The sequence below is a fragment of the Macaca fascicularis genome, chromosome 19, assembly GCF_037993035.2.
Source record: "Macaca fascicularis isolate 582-1 chromosome 19, T2T-MFA8v1.1".
In the NCBI taxonomy this organism is placed as follows: Eukaryota; Metazoa; Chordata; class Mammalia; order Primates; family Cercopithecidae; genus Macaca; species Macaca fascicularis.
The window spans coordinates 65,421,445-65,448,263 of record NC_088393.1 but is presented as its reverse complement, the minus strand read 5'-3'; the positions used below and the strand labels follow the sequence as shown (position 1 = coordinate 65,448,263).

At 45.8% G+C, this 26,819-nt stretch overlaps 2 protein-coding genes and 1 long non-coding RNA gene across 6 annotated transcripts; 1 reads left to right on the top strand and 2 right to left on the bottom strand.

The window, feature by feature from the left end:
- Positions 1 to 424: 424 nt before the first annotated feature.
- Positions 425 to 8,006, bottom strand: ZNF551 (zinc finger protein 551). 4 transcript variants are annotated; one of them, XM_015440991.4, is made up of 3 exons: positions 7,641 to 7,999; positions 4,536 to 4,659; positions 425 to 3,447 (listed from the first exon to the last, which is right to left on the bottom strand). In XM_015440991.4, the coding sequence occupies exons 1-3, from the start codon at positions 7,956 to 7,958 to the stop codon at positions 1,643 to 1,645; spliced, it is 2,247 nt and encodes a 748-aa protein (XP_015296477.3). In that variant the 5' UTR covers positions 7,959 to 7,999; the 3' UTR covers positions 425 to 1,642. The 4 variants fall into 4 exon arrangements, with proteins under 4 accessions (XP_015296477.3, XP_065391141.1, XP_065391140.1 ...); XM_065535069.2 differs by having other exon boundaries at positions 7,763 to 7,908; XM_065535068.2 differs by lacking the exon at positions 4,536 to 4,659 and having other exon boundaries at positions 7,763 to 8,006.
- Positions 8,007 to 8,032: 26 nt separating this feature from the next.
- LOC135968410 (uncharacterized) lies at positions 8,033 to 9,790 on the top strand. The gene is made up of 2 exons (XR_010583168.1): positions 8,033 to 8,128; positions 9,326 to 9,790. It is a non-coding gene; the product is annotated as an uncharacterized lncRNA (long non-coding RNA).
- Positions 9,791 to 15,509: 5,719 nt separating this feature from the next.
- ZSCAN4 (zinc finger and SCAN domain containing 4) lies at positions 15,510 to 25,705 on the bottom strand. Its single transcript, XM_045379920.3, has 4 exons — positions 25,419 to 25,705; positions 18,144 to 18,639; positions 16,575 to 16,740; positions 15,510 to 16,488 (listed from the first exon to the last, which is right to left on the bottom strand). Exons 2-4 carry the CDS (start codon positions 18,537 to 18,539, stop codon positions 15,749 to 15,751), a joined length of 1,302 nt encoding a protein of 433 aa, XP_045235855.2. The 5' UTR covers positions 18,540 to 18,639; positions 25,419 to 25,705; the 3' UTR covers positions 15,510 to 15,748.
- Positions 25,706 to 26,819: the final 1,114 nt, after the last annotated feature.

Here is a 26,819-nt window from a genome sequence, read left to right as displayed (position 1 = left end):
CCACATCCCTGGACTACAGAATGATCCTCCTCTCTATTCTTGTTCTCCTACCTGCGTAACAACGGCCTTGAGGTGAACAGCCCAGAGAGGATACAAGGAGCCATGAAACCTGTATAGACTATTTTTTTTTTTTTTGGAGACGGAGTCTCACTCTGTCGCCTGGGCTGGAGTGCAGTGGCGCAATCTCAGCTCACTGCAACTTCCGCCTTCTGGGTTCAAGCGATTCTCCTGCCTCAGTCTCCTGAGTGGCTGGGACTACAGGCGCATGCTGCCACGCCTGGCTAATTTTTTGTATTTTAGTAGAGATGGGGTTTCACCATGTTGCCCAGGATGGTCTCGAACTCCTGAGCTCAGGCAATCTGCCCACCTTGGCCTCCCAAAGTGTTAGGATTATAGGCGTGAGCCACTGTGCCTGGCCAGACTATTTTCTGATAATGATCTCAGTGACAGTAAACAGAAAATCCTGAGAATTTCTGTATGCACTGATCCCACACAACCATATTCACTGGAAAATTTGTAGATGGACTTTTAGAAGAGGCATTCCATCTAATTTACTGCAGTCTTCTCCACTCCCTATTTACCTGGAGTTTCTGTCCCAATTCCAGTTGCTCCTGTAATTTCACCTCTACGCCTATAGTCTGACAACAAATGGCACAAGTCTACACTGACTTATACGTCACTGCACATGGCTCCTTTGCAGGACCTGGGAAATAGATTCCCCTCAACAGTGCTAGGGAATTATGTGGATCTCTTGTGGACAACTGAACAAAATTCATGTTCACAGAAGCACTGGGGATTGTCACAACTGCCTCTTTTTCATGCTGACCTCTGACCTGACAAAAATGGCACCAGGCCACAATACAGGAACACAAAGCCTGGCAGTTTTTACTTTGAGGCCTTGGGCAGCAGGCCAATTAAACCAATACAGGACAAAGAGCTGTCTTCTGCCATCACACTGTCCCTTCTGAGCACACAAAAAGTTTGAGATCTCCACAAAATCTATTCATGCTGACATCACTGTTCTGCTTACAAGTCATTCTACGCAATGAATAGAACCCCCAAGATTAAAGGCGCATAAATTTTTTTAAAGCCTTTACAAAAAGATTATAAATCAGAGCAATGTGCACCAGTTTCCAGGCTGGTGAATCAGAATCCGGAAAAATTCATTACAAGCATCATGTGAGACCAACGATGTTCCTAAAAAAGGTAATCCTTCTTAGAAAGCTTGACAGCACAATTCAGATTCTCTGGACCACAACTGGGTCAAGTCTATAAAGTCAGAGAAAAGACATGAGGACCCCTTACATGCTTGGGCTATTAATAATTTCCCCAAGCAAATAAGAGAGTACAGACGTTTGCTTCTTTGAGCACTGTGGGGAGGTGACTCACGTACATGGTGTGCACCTGCCAGGTGGTAGGGGTGAAACGGCTTCAGCCTCTGGAACTGGCAGTAACATAAATCAGGCTATAGGCCTGGGCAGATGAGAAATTACAATGAACCTCCTCAGAGCTTCCCACATACCTGAAACTTATGAAGAATACCCTACTGTGGATGCTCAAAGTTTAAATTTAGGAAGGTGGCTACCACAGTCTCCTCCAGTGCTGTTATACTGAATAAAGAAATAGCGTATTCCCTTCACATTTAAGGCCTTTCTTCAGTGTGAACTCTCCGATGTCGAATGAGGTTAGATTTGCGGCTAAAGGATTTCCCACATTCACTGCATTCATAAGGCCTTTCTCCAGTGTGAACTCTTTGGTGCTGAATAAGGTCAGATTTGTGGGTAAAGGGTTTCCCACATTCCCTGCACTCATAAGGTCTTTCTCCAGTGTGACCTCTCTGGTGTTGAATGAGGCTAGAGCTCTGGCTAAAGGATTTCCCACATTCACTACATTCATAAGGTCTTTCTCCAGTGTGAACTCTCTGGTGTTGAATGAGGCTAGCGCTTTGGCTAAAAGCCTTTCCACATTCACTACATTCATAAGGCCTTTCTCCAGTATGAAGTCTCCGGTGCTGAATAAGGCCAGAGCGCTGTCTAAAAGATTTGCCACATTCATTGCACTCATAAGGTCTTGTGCCAGTATGAATTCTCCGGTGTTGAATGAGGTCAGATTTGCGGGTAAAGGATTTTCCACATTCACTGCATTCATAAGGCCTTTCTCCAGTGTGAACTCTTTGGTGTTGAATCAGGATAAATTTGCGGCTAAAAGACTTCTCACATTCACTGCACTCATAAGGCCTATCACCAGTGTGAATGCTGCGGTGTCGAATCAGGTTAGAGAATTGTCTAAAGGATTTCCCACATTCACTGCATTCATAAGGTCTTTCTCCACTGTGAATTCTCTGGTGTTGAATGAGTTCCGATTTGCAGCTGAAAGATTTCCCACAATCACTGCACTGATAAGGCATTTCTCCAGTGTGAACTCTTCTATGTCGAATGAGATTGAAGATTTGTCTAAAGGATTTCCCACATTCACAGCACTGATAAGGCCTTTCTCCAGAGTGAACTCTCTGGTGTCGAAAAAGGCTAGAGCTTTGTCTAAAGGATTTCCTGCACTCACCACATTCATAAGGCCTTTCTCCAGTGTGAACTCTCTGATGTTCAATGAGGTTAGATTTGTAGCTAAAGGTTTTCCTACATTCACCACACTCATAACGCACTCCTCCAGTGTGACGTCTCTGGTGGTGAATGAATTCAGATTTATGGATAAAGGCTTTCTCACGATCACTGCATTCATAAGGCCTTTCTCCAGTGTGAATTATCTTGTGTAAGATTAGGTGGCACTTTTTGCTAAAGGATTCCTCACTTTCACTACACTCAAACGTCTTTTGTCCAGTGTGAATTTGCTGGTGCTGAACAAGTGTGTTCTTGCAGGTGAAGGCTTTCTCACATTTGCTACACTCATAAAGCCCTTCTTCAGAGCAGACACTCTGATGCTGAACAAGTGTGTGTTTGTGGCTTGAGGCTTTTCTGTATTCGCCCCACTTGTAATAACTTTTTGCATTGAAAAATGCCTGTATGTGCTTGCTGCTGCTACTGTGTGGCTCCTCACCACTGGGAGTGGCTTGGTGTTGGAGTAGGTCCATGGAGGCTGGGAAGTCCTTCCCACAGGTGAAATAATTCAACACATGGAATCTGCAGCCTGTCACAAATGTAGCCTCATCCACATTCCCTTTCCAGGGCTCTTCTTCATTGTAATGCTTTTGATGCTGGTGAAGGTCAGCACTGAAGCGGAAGCCTCTCACGCTTGTGCCACCCAAGTACGACTTTTGCACCGGGGATGTGGTTTGGTGCTCAGCCTCAGGCAAAATGTCTTTCAAGACTGGGACACACATCTTAATCTCACTGAGAGATTTCTGGGTGGGTGTATCGCCCTTAGAAGTCCTGACCTGTGTAGATACACTCTGCTCAGAAGCTATCACCTCATTCTCCGTTCCATGGCAATAACCTGAAAGCAGAGAAATGCTGATGAAATGCATGCTGACTTTCATGGAAGGTGAAAGATGTATCACAAAAATGTGTGAGACACAAGAACTGAGTGCATGGAACTGTTCTGGGAACAACGGAACTGGGGAGGAAAAGGCTGCTTTGAAGTACTGGGCTTTTGCAGATTATAGAGATGTCCTCTCATCACGCAAAGGACACAAGGATGAGGTACAGCACAGGAGGAGGAGGGTCTCCAACTCACTCTCTGCCAAAGTCCTCAGCAGGACTTTGTCTGCTAGTGATGTATGTGCTATGCAGAACACTGCTGTTGTCCAGTCCTAGGAAAATCCAATTGAAACTGGGTAGCTGGTGATCAAGGAGGACTATTTGAGGCTGTGTGCATACCTCACAACACAGTGAGTCAAGACTGAAGAACACTGAAAAGAAGTGAGCTGTGGAGAGGACAAGTGACACATTGAGACCAAGAGGGTGGAGGCAGCCAAACGCTGGAAGTGGCAGACGAAACGACAATTCGGCACAGTATTGTATAAGGAAGCAGAAGTAGAAACGAGGCATGGCCAGTGGCACTTGCACCAAAATGCTGCTGGACACAAAATGCTGCTGATATGATTCTAACACAACCATGATGTCATGCCCTTCCCCAGCTGCCACTCACTGGGGCCAGGCCTCCTCTGAGACCACCTTGCCTTCTTCACTCTGTGAAGCAACTAGGGTTCTCCCTGCAGCCCTCATTGTGCTACCACCTAACACATGAATGATACAAGTCTTAAGGAAAGAGAGGACAAGGGAGTGACCAGCACTCACAAAAAACACTCAAAGGAGAGTCTTGTAAAAAGAGCTCCACAGTTCATATAAGTGGTAATTATGACAATGCCTGCAATTTCTGATACAGGTGGGCATACAGACATGGCAGCTAGAGGAAAAGGGCAGAAACTGGGCCACAAGGTACCATGAATCTGTACACGGTCATCCTGACAGGGGGAAGACAAGAAAAATAAGATCCACTAGGCTGACAGTAAGACTCCTGACAGAGGGAACTCTCGGGGTCAAAAAGAAAAGCAGACACTGGGAGGGATGCTAGGACCTTACCCAGGGATGTTACATGTGCAAAGTTCTCCAGCATCACATCGCAGTACAGGAACCTCTGAGACTCATCAAGGAGCTCCCACTCTTCTTGGGAGAAATAAATGGCCACATCCTCAAAGGTCATACCCTGTCACAGCAGGAATAGTTCAATCCACGATCAGACCCAGAGTTCATTATCCTCTTGCCCCCAACATCCATCCCCGGGTTACCCTATTGCCCACCTCAGCAGAGATAACCAGCCACGGTGCCACCGATGCCTACTCTCTCCCCACAGTTTCACTGATACTGAGTCCTCGAATAGCAACAACAGGTGTGTGAACAGATAGATGCTATCTAAGCTCTGGGCTTGGCAGGTAGGCTACACCTCTCACAAACACCAGTTAGAGAGAGAATTGGCCATAGAGAGGGTGTGTGATCTGACGTTTGTCTTGCCAGGCAATACCCGTGAAGTCCCCAAGATTCATCTTCCAAGACACAATACGAGCTCACCCTTTACCCCTATGACTCCAGTTCATGGCCCTCAGTTTATTCTCTCTCTTCTCATGCACATCACTCTTTGAACCACACCTGTCTCACACAGCTGCATTCCCACATCCACAACCTCAAAGGTCACACAGCTTTTCCATGATTGGGACGGTTCATTCTATAATCAGTATCTCTCCTAGGAACCCAAATTCATCCCCGCTGTTCATCCTTCTCTCCATCTTCTCATTTGAAAGAATACAACAGGGCCCAGTGACACCGATGCCCCCTCTCTCCTCATGGTCCCATTGGTCATTGTGTTCTCCCACAGCAACAATAGGCTGGTGGGCAAATATCTAAGCTCTGAGCCTGCCATGCAAGGAACCACAATCTCTTGTCTTCCAGGATAGTTTCCTTATAAGAGAGGGGGCAAGAGAGGGGGCATCAGTGTCACTGGGCCCTGTTGTATTCTTTCAAATGAGAAGATGGAGAGAAGGATGTGGATCTCACCAAGGATCTCAGATAACCTGTGGATCTCAGATAACCAAGGCCTCTTCTGGGATGTGACTGCTGTCCCCCCACCAGTCACAGCCTTCCTCTCTACAACTACCACTAATTCAAGGTCCAACCCCAGTAGCTCTCCACCCCCGGCCCAGTGAGTCCCACAGATGGCCAATTATGCTCCTAAGATAATGTGACAGCCTGACTGAAACTTCCCAGATCCCACCAAGAGTTAATATAAAATCCTGGTGAGTCTGCAGAGAGGTGAATATGCACCCGTCCTAGCATCATCCTGTCTGTGTAACTCCTATACCTCTACATCCGTCTCATGTCTACTCACCCCTGAGCAGCCTTGGCCACATGGTAGATCATAATATCTCTCCGACCCTCCCCATGAACACTTCTGTCCAACAGCTGTGTCACAACACCTCACACAATCAGGGGCTCAGGCAGGAGACCAGTCTTTGACCTTCCCCTCCCATTCCTGGGCAACTATTATTATCATTGTGAGCCGGCTTCCCCTCTACTAAATGTGATCCACAGCTCCACTCTGGTCCACAGATTGTCCACTACCTTTTGGAAAAGTCTCCATTCTGAATCTCTCCTCACTGTTCCCAACCTACGGTTCCAGCAGCCCATGAACCATTTCTCTGAAAACTCTCATAGTCTCAACAGGTCAAAAATAAAACTTCTGATATCTCAAATGAAAACTACTCCTACTATGGACTTCCCCATCTTAGCGGATGGAGCTTCCACCCTTCGAACTGCCAAAATAAAACCTTTAAGTCATCCCTGACTCCACTCATCCTCAAAATTAAAATTTCAGGCAGCCCTACTTATAAAATGAATCCAGAATCCAAGTGCTTCTTGCATCTTCACAGCCACCATATTGGCCCAGCTACTATCACATTCACCTGGACTATCCCAGTAGTCTCCTCCCAGGTCTTCCCCCTCATCTTTCAGTCGGCTTCCCATGCTGCAGCCACAGGGAGCCTAATAAGACCTGAGCCAGATCACCTCCCTCCTCCACTCCAAACCTCCCACTGTTACTATTAAGTAATGAACAGACAACTCATCTTCTCAGGGAACCCTTCCGAGTCTGACTTCTACCACACTGCTCCCTGTTCTCATGAGAAGAAAATAATTGTAGGTTCCTGAACCATCTTAGCCTCCTCTCCAAACCTTTGCATATACTGGTAACTATGCCTTGGACAACCTACACTTCCTTTCCCCCAGCTGCCAACAGCTTCATATAATCTAACCTGGACTTAGGACTCTGGGCTCTGTATTTGCTCAAAGTCCCAGGGCCCAAGGCTAGACGAGAGGCGGGAGAGCAGTCCAAGAACACCACTAGTTCAGAGACCATAATGGGTGAAGTGAGGACCAGTCGGACCAGACACACACACACACACACACACACACCCACCACTCATAAATTAGGCTCCATAAGCCATTAGACACACACACACACACACACACACACACACACACACCCCACTCATAAATTAGGCTCCATAAGCCATTCTACACTATAGAACTCTATAGAAACATAAAAGCCACGAGAGTCAGGCAACGACATACAGGTTCCACAGGCTCAGGTCGCCCAATGACCCTGGCCCACTTTTGGAGCCAGGTGGCCTGGGCTGGCGGCACTATCTCCGCACCTCAGTCCTCAGTGCTGACTTTACCAGCTGCGCGAGCTTGGACAAGAACTCAGTCTTCCTACGCCTAACTACTATTACCTATCTTCAGCCTGTTCTTCCCCTGAGCAACTTTTGGATAGCTTTAGGAAATCCTAGCCCGGTGTCCCTATCTGTTCACAAATCTCGAAGGCTGCCAGTGTCCTCAGAACGGTCAAATTCCTCAGGTGCAACTCTGCCTCACTCTATGTTCCTGCAGACCCGAGATGTACCCCAGGCTACTGAATCCCCCCCCGGCTTAGTTGCAGCTCCAAGTTCTGCACGCGTCAGTACCCTGCCCGTCACACTGCCGTACACACTGGGTGTCAGAAATGGGACCCACCCACGAGCGCCTTGTCCAGGGCACTGGGGCCTGGGCTGTAGAGCTGTGAGCAGGCATCCCTCACTGGGCCTTAGGGCTTCTGCTGGGGGAGGGCAGGCGAGACCCGGAGGACGCAGCACTCACCTGAGCCGGGTCCCTCAGCGCGACTGCCGCCATTGAGCTCCGTCGACTAGGCGGTGAGCGCCGGCCGACCGGGGCGGGCATTCGAACACAGTGGTTCCTATCCCGAGCCTGGCACAGCTTACCCGAGGTGACGTCGCAGAACCTCAGGCCCACTTTCGCGCCTTCTCTGTCCCGTCCCTCAGCCGCGACCCAAACTGCAGACACTGGTGGGGCAAACAGACAGGAGAGACGCCAAAATGACCGCCACGAGGAGGACGCCGGAAGTTCCGGCCCGTCGTTCTGCGCATGCACGGAAGTGCCCCTATCCTGGGCTGTCATTGGCTCAACTCCACCGCCGTTTAGCGCTCTGCACTCTGGATAATGTAGTTGCCAAAACGCCACAGAGCTCTTCCGAGTGTGTCCACTGCTTTGACCTCTGCGAACGGGGATTCTGAGGTGCTGTGCCCAGTGCAGGGAAATGGCGACTTCGGCCTCCAGTGGGGAGGAAGGTATTTACCCCTTCTTAATGGGGCTTTTCCCAGATTTCTGCAGAGTGTTTTCTGTAACTGATCACTTAAGTGTTTAGAGACATTATTTCAGACTCCACGAAGATCAGCATGCCCCTAGAGGCAAAAAATATTATTTCAGGGGGTTGGGCGCGGTGACTCACGCCTGTAATCCCAGCACTTTAGAAGGCCCAGGGGGGCGGATCACCTGAAGTCAGGAGTTCGAAACCAGGCTGGCCAACATAGCGAAACCCCATCTCTACTAAAAATAAAAAAATTAGTCGGGCGGGCCGGGCGCGGTGGCTCACACCTGTAATCTCAGCACTTTGGGAGGCCGAGGTGGGCGGATCACGTGGTCAGGAGTTTGAGACCAGCCTGGCCAACATGGTGAAACCCCGTCTCTACTAAAAATACAAAAATTAGCAGGGTGTGGTGGCGAGCGCCTGTAATCCCAGCTACTTGGGAGGCTGAGGCAGGAGAATCGTTTGAACCTGGGAGGCAGCAGTTGCGGTGAGTCGAGATTGCGCCATTGCACTCCAGCCTGGGCCAAAGGGGGAGACCTTGTCTCCAAAAAAAAAAAAAAAAAAATTTTGGATTTTGGAGCATTTTGGATTTTAGATTTTTGGCTCAGGGATGTTCAACCTGTATTTTTTTATCATTCAATAGGTTTCTCTTTCATTTTGTTATTAATGTTTGATATACTAAAGTTTTAATTTTCATTTAGTCTAATTGGTCTATTTTTCTTTTGTCACATGTGTATTTGGTGTCAAATCCAAGAAATTATGGCCAAATTCAATGTCATAAAACTTTCACCCTATATTTTCTTTTAAGCGTTTTATGGTTTTGGGTCTTATGTTTAGGTTTTTACTCCATTTTGAGTTCATTTGTGTTTTTGGTGTTAGGTAAGGGTTCACCTTCATTCCTTAGCATGTGAATATTTAGTTTTCCCAGCATAATTTGCTGAAAAGATCATCGTTTCCCCATTGAGTGGTCTTGGTAGCCTTGTTGAAGATCATTTGACCATATACATTACTATCCATTACTATTGCAAATGAAATTGTTTTCTTAATTTCCTTTTCATATTTTTCATTGTTAGTGTATGGAAAGGCATATGAGTTTTACATGTTGACTTTTGCATGTTGACTGTGAATACAGCTACACAGACGAATTTGTTTATCAGTTCTTTTTTTTTTTTTCCAGATGGAGTCTCACTCTGTTGCCCAGGCTAGAGTGCAATGGCTTAATCTCGGCTCACCACAACTTCTGCCTCCCGGATTCAAGCAGTTCTTCTGCCTCAGCCTCCCAGGTAGCTGGGACTACAGGTGCCAGCCACCATGCCCGACTAATTTCTGTATTTTCAGTAGAGACAGGGTTTCACCATGTTGGCCAGGATGGTCTTGAACTCCTGACCTCGTGATCTGCCCACCTTGGCCTCCCAAAGTGCTGGGATTACAGGCGTGAGCCACTGCGCTTGGCCTGTCTTGCTGTTGCCCAGGCTGGAGGGCAGTGGCACGATCTCAGCTCACTACAACCTCTGCCTCCCAGGTTCAAGTGATTCTCCTGCTTCAGCCTCCCAAGTAGCTGGGATTACAAGCATGCACCACCAGGCCCAGCTAATTTTTGTATTTTTTAATTAATCAAAGTTGCCAGCAAAAAAAAAAATAATTCCTCCCTTAGAAGTTACAACAAACATGTTTTTAAAAATTTTTTGAGCCTGTCACGAAGGCTGTAGTGCAGTGGTCTGATCTCAGCTCACTGCAACCTCTGCCTCCCGGGCTCAAGTGATCCTCTCATCTCAGCCTCCCAAGTAGCTGGGATTACAGGCACATGCTGGTCAGCCTGGTCTTGAATTCCCAACCTCAGAAGATCCACCCACCTCAACCTCCGAAAGTGCTGGGATTACAGACGTGAGCCACCGTGCCTGAGTTTTGTCACTCAGGCTGGAGTGCTATGGTGTGATCACCATGTTGGCCAGGATGGTCTCGATCTCTTGACCTTGTGATCCGCCCACCTCAGCCTCCCCAAGTGCTGGGATTACAGGCATGAGCCACTGCACCCAGCCTCTATTTTCTAATAATAAACAATCCTTGCATCCTGGGGATCAACTCAGGATGTACGAAATCTTTATTCACTGTTAATTTTACTAGCAAATAGGATCGTTGCATCTATATTCGTGAGTGGGTTTGGTGATTAAATGTCATTTCTCAGGGTTTTTTATATTTAAGCTTTTACAATAAAGTTATACTAGGCTTATAGAGTAAATTGATATTTTCTATTATCTGCAAGATTTGGAATATATTTGATTATTTCATTGACTGTTTGACAGAACTCACCTCTTCCATATCTTGCAGGGTCTGGAATTTGATTTTGGAGATTATATTACGAAACAGGTGGTTACAATTTATGATAGTTTGCTCAGGGAGGTCTCTCTGAGAGAATAACTTTAGGGACATGAAAGAGACAAAATGCAAACTTTGTGGACATTTTGGATTACATCATTCCAGAGGGTGGAGAGTATCAATGCAGAGTCCCCAAAATAAGAGTATTTTTGGAGGCTCTGCAGTTACCGGGGACAATGCTCCAGGCAGAGGGAAGTCCAAGGGTGGAGAATATCAATGCAGAGTCCCCAAAATAAGAGTATTTTTGGAGGCTCTGCAGTTACCGGGGACAATGCTCCAGGCAGAGGGAAGTCCAAGGGTAGAGAGTGGAAAATGGGAAAGAAGCTGACATTTTCAGAACAGCTTAACTGAAAGTAGTGAGTAAAGGAATAATGCAAGGAAGGTCACAGATGTGGTAAGTCAGGTCTGCTGGTGTAGGGCCATGTCTGACATGAGGTGATCAAATCTTTTGAGAATTCCTGGAGGCGGCCTAACAGGAACAAGAGCTCATATTTCAGCATTGGAGACAGAGCCATCAACAAGACAGACCTTGCTAAATGGGCAGGAGAATGTCAGATGACCCTAAAGGTTCTGATGACAGTAAAGTAGAATGAAATTATAGAGATGGGGTGACTCTATGAGATAGGAGAGTTCCCTTGACCCTTGATCCCTTTGCAGGATGTAACAGGGGTGTGGGTTGCTTACTCGGCACCCCAAGCTCAAACTGCTAGCCAGAGTGGGAGCATGCAGGTGAGTGGGTGCAGGAGCCTGGTGAGTGGTGCAGGAATGAACCCTGTACTGGCCTGGAGCAGCATCCAGGGGTTGCCCGCAACCTCTGGAGCCCCAGAGGGCCTGTGTTAAAAACAATGTTTTGTTGGGGTTGTTTTGAGACAGAGTCTCATGCTGTCACCCAGGCTGGAGTGCAATGGTGTGGTCTCAGCTTACTGCAACCTTCGCCACCCAGGTTCAAGTGATTCTCCTGCCTCGGCCTCTTGAGTAGCTGGGACTACAAGCACATGCCACCACACCTGACTAATTTTTGTATTTTTAGTAGAGACGGGCTTTCACTGTGTTGGCCAGGCTGGTCTCAAACTCCTGACCTCGTGATCCGCCTGCCACCGCCTCCCAAAGTGCTGGGATTACAGGCGTGAGCCACCACACCAGGCCAAAAACACAATATTCTTCTATCAGTTGCCTCCCATGGATGGCTAAGTGATAGCCAGCTCAATGGAGAGTCAGGGTGACAGCCTTTTACACCCTGCCCTCTTGGTACTTCGGTTCTTGCCTGGTGTCCAGAAAGGCCAACTTGAAGGATAGTGAATGTGGAGATTTTATTAAGCGGTGGAAGTAGCTCTCAGCAGAAGGGGAGCGGGAAAGGGGATGCTGCGGGAAGAAGGTGATCGTTACCTCAAGCCAGGTCATCTCCACCAGACTCCTCTCCGAAGTCCTGCTGTCTGAAGTTAAGCCACACCCATCCCTAGTCTCCAGCTCAGTTGCTTCTTCTCTCGACTTCGAAGGGCTGTCAGGACAGTGGAGGCGGCCTGGGATGAAGTGGATTACACGGATTACAAATGAATAAGAAAATCTTCGGCCGGGCGCGGTGGCTCACGCCTCTAATCCCAGCACTTTGGGAGGCCGAGGTGGGCAGATCATGAGGTCAGAAGGTCGAGACCAGTCTGGCTAACACGGTGAAATCCCGTCTCTACTAAAAATACAAAAAAATTGGCTGGGCGTGGTGGCGGGTGCCTGTAGTCCCAGCTACTCGGGAGGCTGAGGCAGGAGAATGGCGTGAACCCGGAAGGCGGAGCTTGCAGTGAGCCGAGATCGCACCACTGCACTCCAGCCTGGGCGACAGAGCGAGGCTCCGTCTCAGAAAGAAAAAAGAAGAGAAAAGAAAAGAAATATAAATACAACTCCTAAGGAGAAACATGGACTCTCTACTGCAGAGGGTAAGCCACTTCCAGCTAGAATAAAGGATGGCAATTGTAATGAAAAGCCCAATGATATTTTTGCTTCCTCTGGTAGGGAAGCCCTGTCTTTCCCAGGGTAAGAGAGGAAATTCCAAATACACAAAACTCCGGGAATGAGTTCCAAAGCCCCAAGGCAGTTGAGCTCAAAGAAAGCTCCGCCAGGGAGTCCAGGAGCCTGCGCAGTGCTGGCGGACACTAGATCCCAGAAGGTAACGTGTGGCTGGATACCGACGACTACAACTCCCACAGGCCACTAGAAAGCCTGGCTCCGGACGGACGTTTCAGGAGACCGCGGTCCTGGGTCACCGCGTTCCACTCGGACCTGTCGCCTCAGTTTCCAGCCCAGCTTTCCTCCTCTGCCCGTCGGGGGGGACTCACATTCACCGCCTTCTGTCTCCACAATGCGGCTCATCAGGCGGTCCCATATGCCCCTGCGCAGAACTCACCACCTACTTCAGCTCCCAGAGAGCAATGCGCGCCGCGTAATGCATTTGTGCCGCCAACATGTCCCAGAAGCCTTTGTGCCAACATTTTCATCCGGGGACTTTAAGCCAAGAGTCAGCAGCGGGAGGCCTTGGGTATCAGTGAAAGCTGGCTGTAATCGCTGACAGGGTAGGGATATGATAACTGATGTGAGGCATTGGGTGGAGGCCAGGGGTTATTGTTTTATTTGTGATTGCAGGACCCGTAAAACACCCAGTAAAATCAGACTGGCAGCTGGTGTGTCAGAGAGAACCGTCAGATACACATTAAGCCTGCAGAATACAAACATATTTTCTACACAGGGGGTGAGGAGGGAAAGAACTTTGTTTACCTCCCTTGTCCTATCGGCTGACTCCAATAAATTGTACTCAGGGTTTGGATATTAAAATCAAAGCATTCAATGGCTCACTCCTTTAGGCCCAGCTGCTCAGGAAGCCGAGGCTGGGAGGTTGGCGGGAGTATTGCTTGAGCCTAGGAGTTGGAGACCAGCCTGGGCAACATAGCAAAAGCCTCTCTCTACAAAAAATACAAAAATTAGTAGTGACTCACCCATAACTCCAGCTATTCGGGAAACTGAGATAGTAGGATCCCTTGAGGCCAGGAGGCCGGGGGTGCAGTGAGCTCTGATGGCACCACTGCACTCCAGCTTCGGCAACAGAGCCAGACCCCGTCTGAAAAGAAAACCAAAGCAGTAGCCATATCTAGTGGTGGAGAAGACATGGACATTAAGTTTTTACCTTGCTGATGGTGCTGTAATAGATTGAAAAACCACGTTGACAAAGTTTTCCCCTGCTTCATGCAGATCTTTGCAAACAAAACTTTTCCTTCCTGTGGACCAATAAGCAGGTTCAAGTATTTTGCTCACAATAGCAAAATACCCGGAGACGGTCCAGGAAAGAGGATGGATGCACAGGCTTCTCTGCACAGTGCAGCGTTATCCGCAGCAGCCCGACAGTTCTCCGTTCTTAAGGCGGTCGAGTCAGAGAAGCATCATAATTTACGCTGCAGAATTCCCCCCTTCCATCCTTTAGGCCGTTTCTACAGGGCACCTTCTAGTTTGTCAGTTGGATTGAACCCCAGTTACCTAGTGGAAACCAACTCACACATGTATCCCCCAAAATCGACTAGCATATGCATTGCTATTTCAGCTTTGCCTGGAATTCTTTTTCTCCAAACTAACCTTTCAAACTGGTTCTAGAAATAAGCTTCCCTTCCTCACATCTCCATCATCTTGGAAGAAATTAACGGGGAAAAAGGACTTTTCTGGTAACTATCTGCCAATAAAATAGCAATCTGCAACTTTCAATCACCAGTCATATTCAGGTCAAGTTTAGTTATTAATTTCTCATAAATTGTAAACATTATAATATCATTTACATATGCAAGTTTGCTTTCATAATCTAAGACCTGCTTCCAGATTTCCACCTCTGTTCCACCCATTTTGAGGTCCATGTGGCTGCACCAGCGGTAAAGGGTGTGGTGTAAGGACAGGAGAGAAGTCAGGAAAAGCCTCACTGGAGCATGGTGAGCTGGTGTTTGTGTCCTCAGTGTGGAACTCATTGCCTTTTCATGTGGGCACATTGCTGGATTTTAAAGAATAATGCCAGGCCCTGTGGCTCACACCTATAATCCCAGCACTTTAGGAGGCCATGGTGGGAGGATAGTTTGAGACCAGTCTGGGCAACATAGTGAGATCCTGTCTTTACAAAAAAAAAATTTTTTTTTTTTTTAATTAGCCAGGTGTGGTGGTGTGCTCCTGTGGTCCCAGCTAATTGGGAGGCTGAGCAGGGAGGATCTTGTGAGCCTAGGAGTTTGCGGCCGCAGTGACCTAAGATGGTGCCACTGCACTCTGGCCTAGGTGAAAGAACAAGACCTTGGCCAGACACAGTGGCCCACGCCTGTAATCCCAGCACTTTAGGAGGCTAAGGCAGGTGGATCACCTGAGGTCGGGAGTTCGAGACCAGCCTAACCAACATGGAGAAACCCTGTCTCTACCAAAAATACAAAATTAGCCAGGTGTGGTGGCGCATGCCTGTAATCCCAGCTACTCGGGAGGCTGAGGCAGGAGAATTGCTAGAACCTGGGAGGCGGAGGTTGTGGTGAGCCAAGATCGTGCTATTGCACTCCAGCTTGGGCAACAAGAGTGAAACTCCGTCCAAAAAAGAAAAAAAAAAAAAAAAAGAAAAGAAAGAGCAAGACCCCAACTCTTTATTTGTATTTTTATTTTTTGAGACTGAGTTTTGCTTTTCTCACTTAGGCTGGAGTGCAATGGTGCGATCTCAGCTCACTGCAACCTCCGTCTCCCAGGTTCAAACGATTCTCCTGCCTCAGCCTCCCAAGTAGTTGGGATTACAAGTGCCCCATGCACCATCACGCCCTGCTGATTTTTGTATTTTTAGTAGAGAAAGGGTTTCACCATGTTGGCCAGGCTGGTCTCGAACTCCTGACCTCAGGTGATCTGCTGGCCTTGGCCTCCCAAAGTGCTCAGATTACAGGCATGAGCCACCGTGGCTGGCCCCATCTCTTTTTTTAAAAAAAGGATATCAACATTATGGATTAATTCATTTATTCAACAGAAATTTATTGGTTCTTAGAAACATTCCACTTTCCCAACTGCTTGGAATACTTTAGTGAACAAAACTAACAAATTCCATGCTCTCCTTAGCCTCACATTTTAATGAAGCAAGACAATAAATTGAAAGCATAATCAGGAAATTACATCCTAAGTAGATAAATACTATGAAAATATATATACTTGCATACATATTTATATACATTATCAGACCAGCAACTTAGGAAGCTTCTGGTGTGGAGGGAACAGTTGGCAGAGTAATTTTCTTATGAGTCCTCATATGGCGGTGGTATGTGGATGACTGGCGGTAGCTTCTCTTACAATAGGGACATGTATAAGGCTTTTCTCCTGTGTGGATTCTCTCATGAGACCGCAGGTTGGTTTTGTGGCTGAAGGACTTTTCACACATGCTGCATGTAAAAGGTTTCTCTCCTGTGTGAATTATCTGATGCACACGTAGGTCTGATATCTGGAAGAAGCCTTTTTGACACTTGGGACAAACAAATGGCCTCTCATTCCTGTGTCTTCTCTGGTGAGCTAATAAGTGACAGAGATACTTAAAGACCTTGGGGCATTCTTCACATTTGTATGATTTTCGGACTCCATGGGATCCTTTCTGATGTACCTCACATGTGGAGTTCCCCTTATTGCTCTGGTGGGTAGGGGCAGACTCAGGGGATGACTGCTCTGGCTGAGAGATAAACCCTGCTCCCATCTCCATAGGGACACCTTGAAAAATAATTCCGTTCGTGGACCCTTCCTGGGATCTAGCAGTGTCTAGCTCTGTTCTTCTTGAATTGTATGGGTTGTCAGAAGAAACACCTCCCTCTTTAGGCCTAGGGCCATTCTCTTCCTGGATGATGATTAGAGAAACTATTGGATTGTCTTGATTAGTATTACTTTCATTTACTTGAGTAGTTTTCAAAGAACTGTTGCAGCCATCTTGTTCATCTTCACGTCCTGTGAAAATAGACACTCACTGAAGTTGTACTCAAGAAGGGGTCCACATAGAACACCCCTCAGTTGTGCAGATTCACCTGACTTACCTTGTCCTGTTTCTGAGGAAGTGTCTTGGGAAGTCTGGAAGGGTGTCCCCATGTTTGCTTCTCTTGGGGTTTTGGCAGACACTTGTTTTGTGAGATGAACAATGACATCTTTTAAGGGCATATTGTCAGAAAAGAGAGCTTCCTGTCCCTGCATGTGGACATGGACCTGTAAAGAAAGCCAGATCACTGTAGTATCTGAATCTGTTGTGTAGCAGAAGACTTTTTGGAAAAGTGGCCCTTGACAGGCTCTCACAAACTCCCTCAAGTATTGGCTACCACATGTTTTGTCCACCATCTCTGGTGGTGTTATTCTTGTTACTATAAGCTCTTATGTTTAATAAAGTCACATGGACATTGAATTTACAAGTACTGAATCATTTCCCCTAGGAAGAATTCAGGGTTAGTTCCTGTGAGCTTCTGGCCACATTATTTTTGTCAATTGATCAATACATAAGTTTGTTTTATGTGTGTATATGTTCAAAGACACCTCATTTAATATATTTATTGATTAAGTCTGAACTCAGAGCATCCAACACACATATTATCTCTGTAATACATAGCAACTTCCTTGCATTTAGGAAGACTAGACAGTGTTTCAGCATTTTACTTCAGTGTCACTTTAAACAACAAAGTTATCAATAAAAAGCATAAAAGTGTGAAAATGTGCCACTAAATAGACTGTGAAAAGGACACTTATTTACACCATAGGAACCAAAATAGGAAGCAAGGTTGTGGCCTTGTTCAACCTCACCTGGAAACATGCACCTAAGGTGACTCAAATATTTTACCACTCTGCACATATCTGAAAATGATGGATAAGATGCCTCAGGTATTTATTTTAAGCTTACAAATAAATTTTAGCAATTTTGCAAATATGGGCTCTGAGAATAAGGATCTATTGTAATAGTTCTTTAGAATGTCTTTCTTGATTAGGGTTCCCTGACAGAAGAACCAGCTCTTGTCAAGACATTTCTTCCTCAACCTTGAGGTCTTCATTTAAATGTCAATTTCAGGCCGGTCTCACACCTGCAATCCTAGCACTTTGGGAGGCTGAGGCAGGCGGATCACTTGAGGCCAGGAGTTTGAGACCAGCCCAGCCAACATGGTGAAACCCTGTCTCTATAAAAAATACAAAAACTAGCCGGGCTTGGTGGAGCATGCCTGTAATCTCAGCTACTTTGGAAGCTGAGGCACAAGAATGACTTGTGCCTGGGAGGCATAGGTTGCAGTGAGCCGAGATCATGCCACTGCACTCCAGCCTGGGCAACAGAAAAAAAAAAAAAAAGTCAATTTCTCTGCCATTATACAGACTAAAATTAACTTAATCAAAAATCAATATGTTTGGCTCCTATATGTCCTACAGAATAAAAAGATATATACCTTTTTGCTTTTTTTCTTGAGAACTTAGGACATTGAAGATTATCCTTTGTGAGAATGGTGGGAGAGTGTGAGCTGACTAATAACTGGACCTCCAATAGCTTCTCTAACTTCCAGACAACTCTAACTGACCGTGATTTATTTCTTACTTTCCTTTGTCCCTCATCCCAGAAGTCAGAATGCTGTACTCACTAAGGCAGGTGGATTTATGATGTCATCAGTCAGGTCTTCCATGAATCTCTCCAGGTTTTTGCCACTTGATTTCCATTTCTCTTTCACAGTGGCTTTGTCATTGCAGTGGCCACCAATCATAAACTGCTCCAGGACTAACAGAGAAATAATTTCATCCTTGCTGTGCTTTTCTGGTTGCAGCCATGAGTGAAAGATCCTATAAAGTCTTTGCAATTCCTGCCTTGCATATGAATTATTGCTGTCTTGAAATGAATTGAGCATCATTCTTGAGAACTCAGAAATCCCTTCTTCTGTCTGAACAGCAGGTCCTTGACTTCGTCGAAACTCTGAATTTTCTGATCCAAGATTATTCTCGGATGGTTCATGCTGAAATATGGTTCTTAGATCTAAAGCCATTCTTAGCAATAAATCTCAGAGAGACTTAACTTTGATGATTCAGTCCCTTGAGTCTCTAGGGATTTCTTTCAACAGTTGGTAGATTCTTTAAAACTGCAAGCTAGAAATAGAAAAGAGATAAGTAATTAATTGCACCACTGGCATAATTAAAGACAAATCAACCAAAAAGTTAGGCCTAGATGGTTCTATGGATGAATTCAAAGAAATGATTATAACTTAACATAAACTCTCCCAGAGCATATAAGAGGAAGCACTACCCACTTTAGTTACTGAGGTCAGCACTTCCTGATATCAAAATTTTACAAATACATTAAAATAATCCAAAACAAAATGTTTGAAAATCAAATCTACTCACATATACATTGCAAGTGGTGTTCATTTCTAAAATGCAGTAAGTTTGGGTTAAAATTCAAAAATCAATGCAATTTACTTCGTTAACAGGATATGGCTACAAGAATGTAATAAAATCATCTCAATGAATGCATTTAAAATATTTAAATGCCAGTGTTTATTACTGAAAAAGGCACTTAATAGACTAGAACTATTAGGAAATATCCTTGGCTGGGCACAGTGGCTCACTCCTGTAATCCCAGAACTGTGGGAGGCCGAGGAGGGTGGATCACTTGAGGTCAGCAGTTCGAGATTAGCCTGGCCAACATGGTGAGGCACCATCTCTACTAAAAATACAAAACTTGCTGGGCATGGTGGCTCACGCCTGTAATCTCAACACTTTGGGAGGCTGAGGCAGGTGGATCACCTGAGGTCAGGATTTCTTTTTTTTTTTTTTTTTTTTGAGACAGAGTCTCGCTCTGTCGCCCAGGCTGGAGTGCAGTGGCCAGATCTCAGCTCACTGCAAGCTCCGCCTCCCGGGTTCACGCCATTCTCCTGCCTCAGCCTCCCGAGTAGCTGGGACTACAGGCGCCCACCACCTCGCCCGGCTAGTTTTTTGTATTTTTTTAGTAGAGACGGGGTTTCACCGTGTTAGCCAGGATGGTCTCGATCTCCTGACCTCGTGATCCACCCGTCTCGGCCTCCCAAAGTGCTGGGATTACAGGCTTGAGCCACCGCGCCCGGCCTTTTTTTTTTTTTTTTTGAGACAGAGTCTCACTCTGTCGCCCAGGCTAGAGTGCAGTGGCTGGATCTCAGCTCACTGCAAGCTCCGCCACCCGGGTTCACGCCATTCTCCTGCCTCAGCCTCCCGAGTAGCTGGGACTACAGGCACCCGCCACCTCACCTGGCTAGTTTTTTTTTTTATTTTATTTTTTAGTAGAGACAGAGTTTCACTGTATTAGCCAGGATGGTCTCGATCTCCTGACCTCATGATCCGCCCGTCTCGGCCTCCCAAAGTGCTGGGATTACAGGCTTGAGCCACCGCACCCTGCCTCGAGGTCAGGATTTCAAGACCAGCCTGACCAATATGGTGAAACTCCATCTCTGCTAAAAATACAAAAATCAGCCAAGCATGGTGGTATGTGCCTGTAGTCCCAGCTACTCAGGTGGCTGAGATGGGAGAGTTGCTGGAGCTGGGGAGGTGGAGACTGCAGTGAGCTAAGATCGTGCCACTGTACTCCAGCCTGGGCAACAGAGCAAGACTTCATCTAAAAAAAAAAAACAACACACACACACTCACACACACACACACACAAAACTTAGCCAGGTGTGGTGGCACGTCCCTGTAGACCCAGATACTAGTTACTTCAGTGGCGGAGGCACGAGAATCGCTTGAACCTGGGAAGTGGAGGTGGCAATGAGCCAGGATCATGCCACTGAGTTCCTGCCTGGGTAACAGAGTGAGACTCATTCTCAAAACAAAACAAAACAAAACAAAACAACAACAACAAAAAACTTGATGTGAAAAATATTTTACAAAATAATTACAACAAAATTTATTGTTAAAAGTTTTCTGCTTCAGCTATCATCTCTATGAAACATTGGATTGCTCCCTAACCAGTGAAATAAGGAAAGAAAATATTTCAAACCTATTTATAGAGTCTTGATTTTGTTTACAAAACGTATTCAATAAATTTGGTGGGGATGTAAATCAGTTAACCTCTATGGAAAACAGATGGAGATTTCTCAGAGAACTAAAAATAGAACTATCATTTGATCCAGCTCGGTATCTACTCAAAAGAAAAGAAATGGTTATATAAAAAAGACACCTGCCCTAATATTTTGATTGCAGCACTAGTTACAAGAGCAAAGTCATGGAACCAACCTAAGAGTCTACCAGTGGTTGACTGGATAAAGAATATGTGAAATACATACCATGGAACATTATGCAGTCATAAAAAAGAATGAAATTAGTCCGTTGCAGCAACATAGATGGAGCTGGAGGCCATTATCCTAAGTGAACTAACTCAGAAACAGAAAACCAAATACCACATGTTCTCACTTATAAGTGGTAGCTAAACAGTGGGTACACATGGACATAAGGATGGAAATAGTAGATGCTGGGGACTCCACTGGGGGAGGTGGGAGGGAAATGGGTATTGAAAAATTACCCATTGAGTACAATGTTAACTATTTGAGTAATGGGTACACTAGAAGCCCGATTTCCACTAATATGCAGAATACCTTTGTAACAAACATGCACATGTACTCCCTGAATCTAAAATAAAATAAAATATTCAACAACTAGTAGCCTACGTGAATTTAGTAAGATGTCTATTACAATGCCAATATACCAAAATGAACTGAATATTGTAATATTATGTTATCACAAACAGTTGAAATTAAAACCAAAAACCTCTTTTCACTGTGATGCCTGTAATCCCAACACTTTGGGTGGCTGAAGTGGGTGGAACACTTGAAACCAGGAGTTCAAGACCAGACTGGTCAACATGGTGAAACCCTGTCTCTACTAAAAATATAAAAATTAGCCGGACGTGGTGGTGCATGCCTGTAATTCCAGCTACTCGGGAGGCTGAGCCAGGAGAATGGCTTGCACTTGGAAGCAGACGTTGCAGTGAGTTGAGATCGGGCCACTGCACTTCAGCCTGGATAACACAGAGAAACTCCGTCTCAATAATAGAAATAGTAATCATCATCGTCATCACAATCATCATCATCAGAAAATAAAGTATTAGAAACTGAGAGTAGAAGGGTGGTTGCCGGGAGCGTGGTGGGGCATATGGGAAGATGTTGAGCAAATGGTGCAAACTTTATTTCTTTTTTTTTTTTTTTTTTTGAGACGGAGTCTCGCTCTGTAGCCCAGGCTGGAGTGCAGTGGCCAGATCTCAGCTCACTGCAAGCTCCGCCTCCCGGGTTCACGCCATTCTCCAGCCTCAGCCTCCCGAGTAGCTGGGACTACAGGCGCCCGCCACCGCGCCCGGCTAGTTTTTTGTATTTCTTAGTAGAGACGGGGTTTCACCGTGTTATCCAGGATGGTCTCGATCTCCTGACCTCGTGATCCACCCGTCTCGGCCTCCCAAAGTGCTGGGATTACAGGCTTGAGCCACCGCGCCCGGCCAACTTTATTTTTTTATTTTGAGACAGGGTCTCCCTCTGTCAGCCAGGCTAGAGTGCAGTGATGCCATCACAGCTTACTGCAGCCTCAACCTCCTGGGTTCAAGTGATCCTCCTGCCTTAGCTTCTTGAGTAGCTGGGACTACAGGCATGCACCACCACACTCGGCTAATTTAAAAAAAATTTTCTTTTCGAGACTTGGTCTCGCTGTTTTGTCCAGGCTGTCTTGAACTCCTGGACTCAAGTGACTGCTCCTCACTCTAGCCTTTCAAAGTACTGGGATTACAGGCATGAGCTACTATGCCTATGGCAAACTTTCTTTTATAAAATGAATATGTGGCTGGGCACGGTGACTCGCGCCTGTAATCCCAGCACTTTGGGAGGCCGAGACAGGCAGATCACTTGAGATGAGACATGGTGAAACCCTGTCTCTACTAAAAATAAAAAATTAGCCAGGCATGGTGGTGCACACCTGTAATTCTAGCTACTCAGTAGGCTGAGGCAGGAGAATCGCTTGAACCTGGGAGATGGAGGTTGCAGCGAGCCAAGATCGTGCCACTGCATTCCAGCCTGGGCGACAGAGTGAAACTCCATCTCAAAATAAATAAATTAATTAATTAATTAATTAATTAATTAATTAAATGTCACCATGTCATTCTCAGGCTAGGAAAAAAATGAATATTCTCTGCAGATCTGATGTACAGTATGGTGGCTATAGCTAATATATATTGTATGCTTGCAATTTGCTAGATTTTTAGTGTTCTCATGATGTAAATAAGATAATTGGCTCACGCCTGTAATCCCAGTGCTTTGGGAGGCTGAGATGGGCATATCGCTTGAGGTCAGCAATTCAAGACCAGCCTGGTAACATGGTGGATCCCCACCTCTACTAAAAATGCAAAAATTAGTTGGGTGTGGTGTCATGCACCTGTAATCCCAGCTACTTGGGAGGCTGAGGCACAAGAATTGCTTGAACCCGAGAGGTGGGGGTTGTAGTGAGCCAAGATCACACCACTATACTCTAGCTTAGGTGACAGAGCAAGACTCTGTCTCAAAAAAAAAAAAAAAAAAAGAAAAGAAAAAGAAAAAAGATAACTATGTGAGGTGATGAATATGCTAACTAACTTGATTGTGGTAATCATTTTGCAATGTATACATACATACAGAGAGAGATGTCACATTGTATACTTAAATAGATACAGTCTTTGTCAATTATACCTCAGTAAAGCTAGGGAAAACAAGAAAAAGAGAAAGAAGAGAATAAAATACAAAAGACAAGCCAGAATCCATACAAATGACACCTTTCTCTGGTTGAAAACTTATTAGGCACAGACATCTGCAAGGCCACTACCAGCTACACCCACTGTGTTGTAAAAGGATACATTCCTTAGAAAACATTCTTAGTACCTTTACTGTTTGAATTTTTTTCCCGTTAACAGTTACCATTCCTTAGAACTTCACTGCTTTAACCAAAGCTACAATTTTATGTTTATCTGTTTTTACTCCCTGTCCTTTCCCACTGATGCTTAGGATTCAGAAGTAAAACTGAGTTTGCATTGCTTGAAATTGATTTATAATCCCAAATCAGATTACCTGCCTGTACAACTATAGACACACCCTTTGGAATCCTGAATGGATAAAGAATTTAATCCCTTTTCTGTTAATGTATCATAGCTATTTTTGTGGTTTTTTCCTCCAATTTTATATATGGTCAACATTTCAAAGATTTGTGCAATTTTGAAAAAAGCAAACTTCATGCCATAAAATCAGAAAATGGTGGGAGTAATACGTGGGCACACAAAAACCTAACTGATTTCTGTTAGTTAATGTTATTTCCTGCTTATGTTAATCTCATCTGGTCTGATTAGACCAGATCTGCCACCCTGATGGCATCAGTTAATGAGGCAGAGGTGATCCTGGTAAAACCTCTTGGGAGAAAATGGAACACATTCTTGCCTTTCCCTAATCCATTTGTCATAATGCTTCCAGTCAACGTTTATAAATGCTAATTTGCTCACATCATACCCCACTCTACTCTCTGGATGGCTCCCCTTTGCCCTCAGGGAAAAGCACTGAGTCCTTGTCCTATGAGGCTTTCCTGGGCCAGCTCTACACTTCTCAAGCTCCATCTTAGGTGGTGTGGCTGGTTCTCTACATGTAGGGACATTGGTCTCGGCCGGGCGCGGTGGCTCAAGCCTGTAATCCCAGCACTTTGGGAGGCCGAGACGGGCGGATCACAAGGTCAGGAGATCGAGACCATCCTGGCTAACACGGTGAAACCCCGTCTCTACTAAAAAATACAAAAAACTAGCCGGGCGCAGTGGCGGGCGCCTGTGGTCCCAGCTACTCCGGAGGCTGAGGCAGGAGAATGGCATAAACCCGGGAGGCGGAGCTTGCAGTGAGCTGAGATCCGGCCACTGCACTCCAGCCTGGGCGACAGAGCCAGACTCAGTCTCAAAAAAAAAAAAAAAAAAAAAAAAAAAAAGGGACATTGGTCTCTCTCCCTTTGTTTTTGTTTTTTGTTTTTTCCTGTGGAACCCATGGCTTCTCCTTCATTTCACTTCCCTCCAAATTCTCTTTTTGGATTACCCTCGCTTTCTCCCCTATGACACACAGACCACATGTTCACACTTGGAGACATGCACTCCATCCCACAGAGACAAGGCTGCAAAGTATTATGGTTTATTTCCCAGAACCTGGGAATTCAAAACAAGGCTACCGGAGTTCTAATCTGGAGTCTGGCATTTACAGACTGTGTGATGCAGGCATGCTTCCCATCAGGTCTGGGTCTGTGTCCTGGGGTTTATGATTTCTAGTGACCCTCAGCTAAATATCTCATATAATGCAATACAAAGGAATTACTAAGCTGGGCGCAGTGGCTCACGTCTGTAATCCCAGCACTTTTGGAGGCTGACAGTGGGCAAATCACTGGAGGCCAGGAGCTTGAGACCACCCTGGGCAACATGGCAAAATCTTGTCTCCTCAAAAAATAGAAAAATTAGCCTGGTGTGGTGGTGTGCGCCTGTAGTCCCAGCTACTCAGGAAGCTAATGTGGAAGGATCACTGGAGGCTGGGGAGGCTGAGGCTGCAGTGAGCTGTGACTGGGGCTACTAAACTTTAGCCTGAGTGACAGAGACCTTGTCTCGGAAAAAAAAAAAAAAATTACTAGAACATAAAGCGATACTATAGACTTTTCTAAGAGAAATCTTCAGTCACACCAGTCCTTTATACAAAGTACACGACATTAAGCCCTTTTGGGTCAGAGCTGTTTTAACAAAAGATCATTCCCTACACCTGGGAGACCGCCATATCTCTGTACTTAGGAATTTTCCTGAAATAGCTATGCCTACATACACATGCATACACACTCAGAGACACAAAACTGGGAATTTTCCTCCCATTATGGAAGCTTACCTCCTTCTTGGTTGGCTGGGTAATCCCGGGCTGAACACTGAGCTGTTGTGTGACCGGCTTTCCACACTGGGTTTATCTGATGTGCCTCCTAAGGCTACTCCCTTTTATAGGATCTAGAATCAGTGATTTAAAGACATGATTGGATAACACTTGTCTGTTGATTGAATTACTGATGGAATCTTCATCCAGCCACAGCTCCGTGTCTCTAATACAGTGTTAAATACCATCACTGGTCCTAGGTCAATAGGTCATAAACAAACACATTAGTATTTCTGCAGGCCTCACACCTGTAATCTCAGCATTTTGGGAGGCCAAGGCAGGCAGATCACCTGAGATCAGGAGTTCGAGACCAGCCTGGCCAACATGGTGAAACCCTTTCTCTACTAAAAATACAAAAATTAGCCGGGCATGGTGGTGGGCACCTGTAATCCCAGCTACTCGGCAGGCTGAGGCAGGAGAATCGCTTAAACCTGGGAGGTGGAGGTTACAGTGAGCCAAGATTGCACCACTGCATTCCAACCTGGGAGACACAGCAAGACTCTGAAGCCCTAGCCTGAGCAACAAAGCAAGACCCTGTCTCTACCAAAAATAATGTTAAAAATGTTAGCCAGGTATGGTGGCATGTCCCTATAGCTTGTTTGAGCCAAGGAGTTCATGGCTACAGTGGATTATGACTGCCCCACTGAACTCTGGCCTGGGAAACGGAAGGAGACCCAGTCTCAAAAACAAACAAACAAAAAACACGCCTGTAATCCTAGCACTTTCGGAGGCCGAGGTGGGCGGATCACGAGGTCAGGAGTTCGAGGCCAGCCTGGCCAATGTGGTGAAACCCCATCTCTACTAAAAATACAAAAATTAGCCAGGCATAGTGGCACGTGCCTGTAGTCCCAGCTATTCAGGAGGCTGAGCAGAAGAATTGCTTGAACCTGGGAGGAGGTTGCAGTGAGCTGAGATTGTGCCACTGCACTGCAGCCTGGGCGACAGAGGGAGACTCTGTCTCAAAAACAAACAAAAACAAAAACACAAAATCTGCTGTTAAATGTGACAATGTCCACATTAAATGAAAATATAATAACAAACGTTATATATAACACGTTAGTCTCACAAATTCTGGTCAAGTTTTATTATAAATTACTCATACAAACATGACAAACTTTTGCTCAAACTTTTCAGTGTTCAGAGATTTATGAATTACAAGGGTGGCAGAGGGCAAGGCTAGTGCTCTGTCTCCTTCTGTGCCAGTTCCAGGCTGGTGGAACAGAGGGGGCCCAGGACCCCAGAGAAGGCATTCCTAATCCATCAAAAAGATGACAGGGGCTGAGACTAGGATTATATCAGTGGAAAGGGAGAAATTGGTACATATTTTATATTGAGAAAGCATATGATGTTTGATAGACTCTA

Coding starts and splice junctions, on each gene's coding strand:
- ZNF551 (XM_015440991.4), bottom strand. CDS start 7,958: ATGACAGCCCAGGATAGGGGCACTTCCGTGCATGCGCAGAACGACGGG. Junction 4,660..7,640: donor CGCTGAGGGACCCGGCTCAG/GTGAGTGCTGCG, acceptor CTGCTGTGACAG/GGTATGACCTTTGAGGATGT. Junction 3,448..4,535: donor TGCACATGTAACATCCCTGG/GTAAGGTCCTAG, acceptor CTCTGCTTTCAG/GTTATTGCCATGGAACGGAG.
- ZSCAN4 (XM_045379920.3), bottom strand. CDS start 18,539: ATGGCTTTAGATCTAAGAACCATATTTCAGCATGAACCATCCGAGAAT. Junction 16,741..18,143: donor TCATAAATCCACCTGCCTTA/GTGAGTACAGCA, acceptor CTTTCTTTACAG/GTCCATGTCCACATGCAGGG. Junction 16,489..16,574: donor TTCCTCAGAAACAGGACAAG/GTAAGTCAGGTG, acceptor CTATTTTCACAG/GACGTGAAGATGAACAAGAT.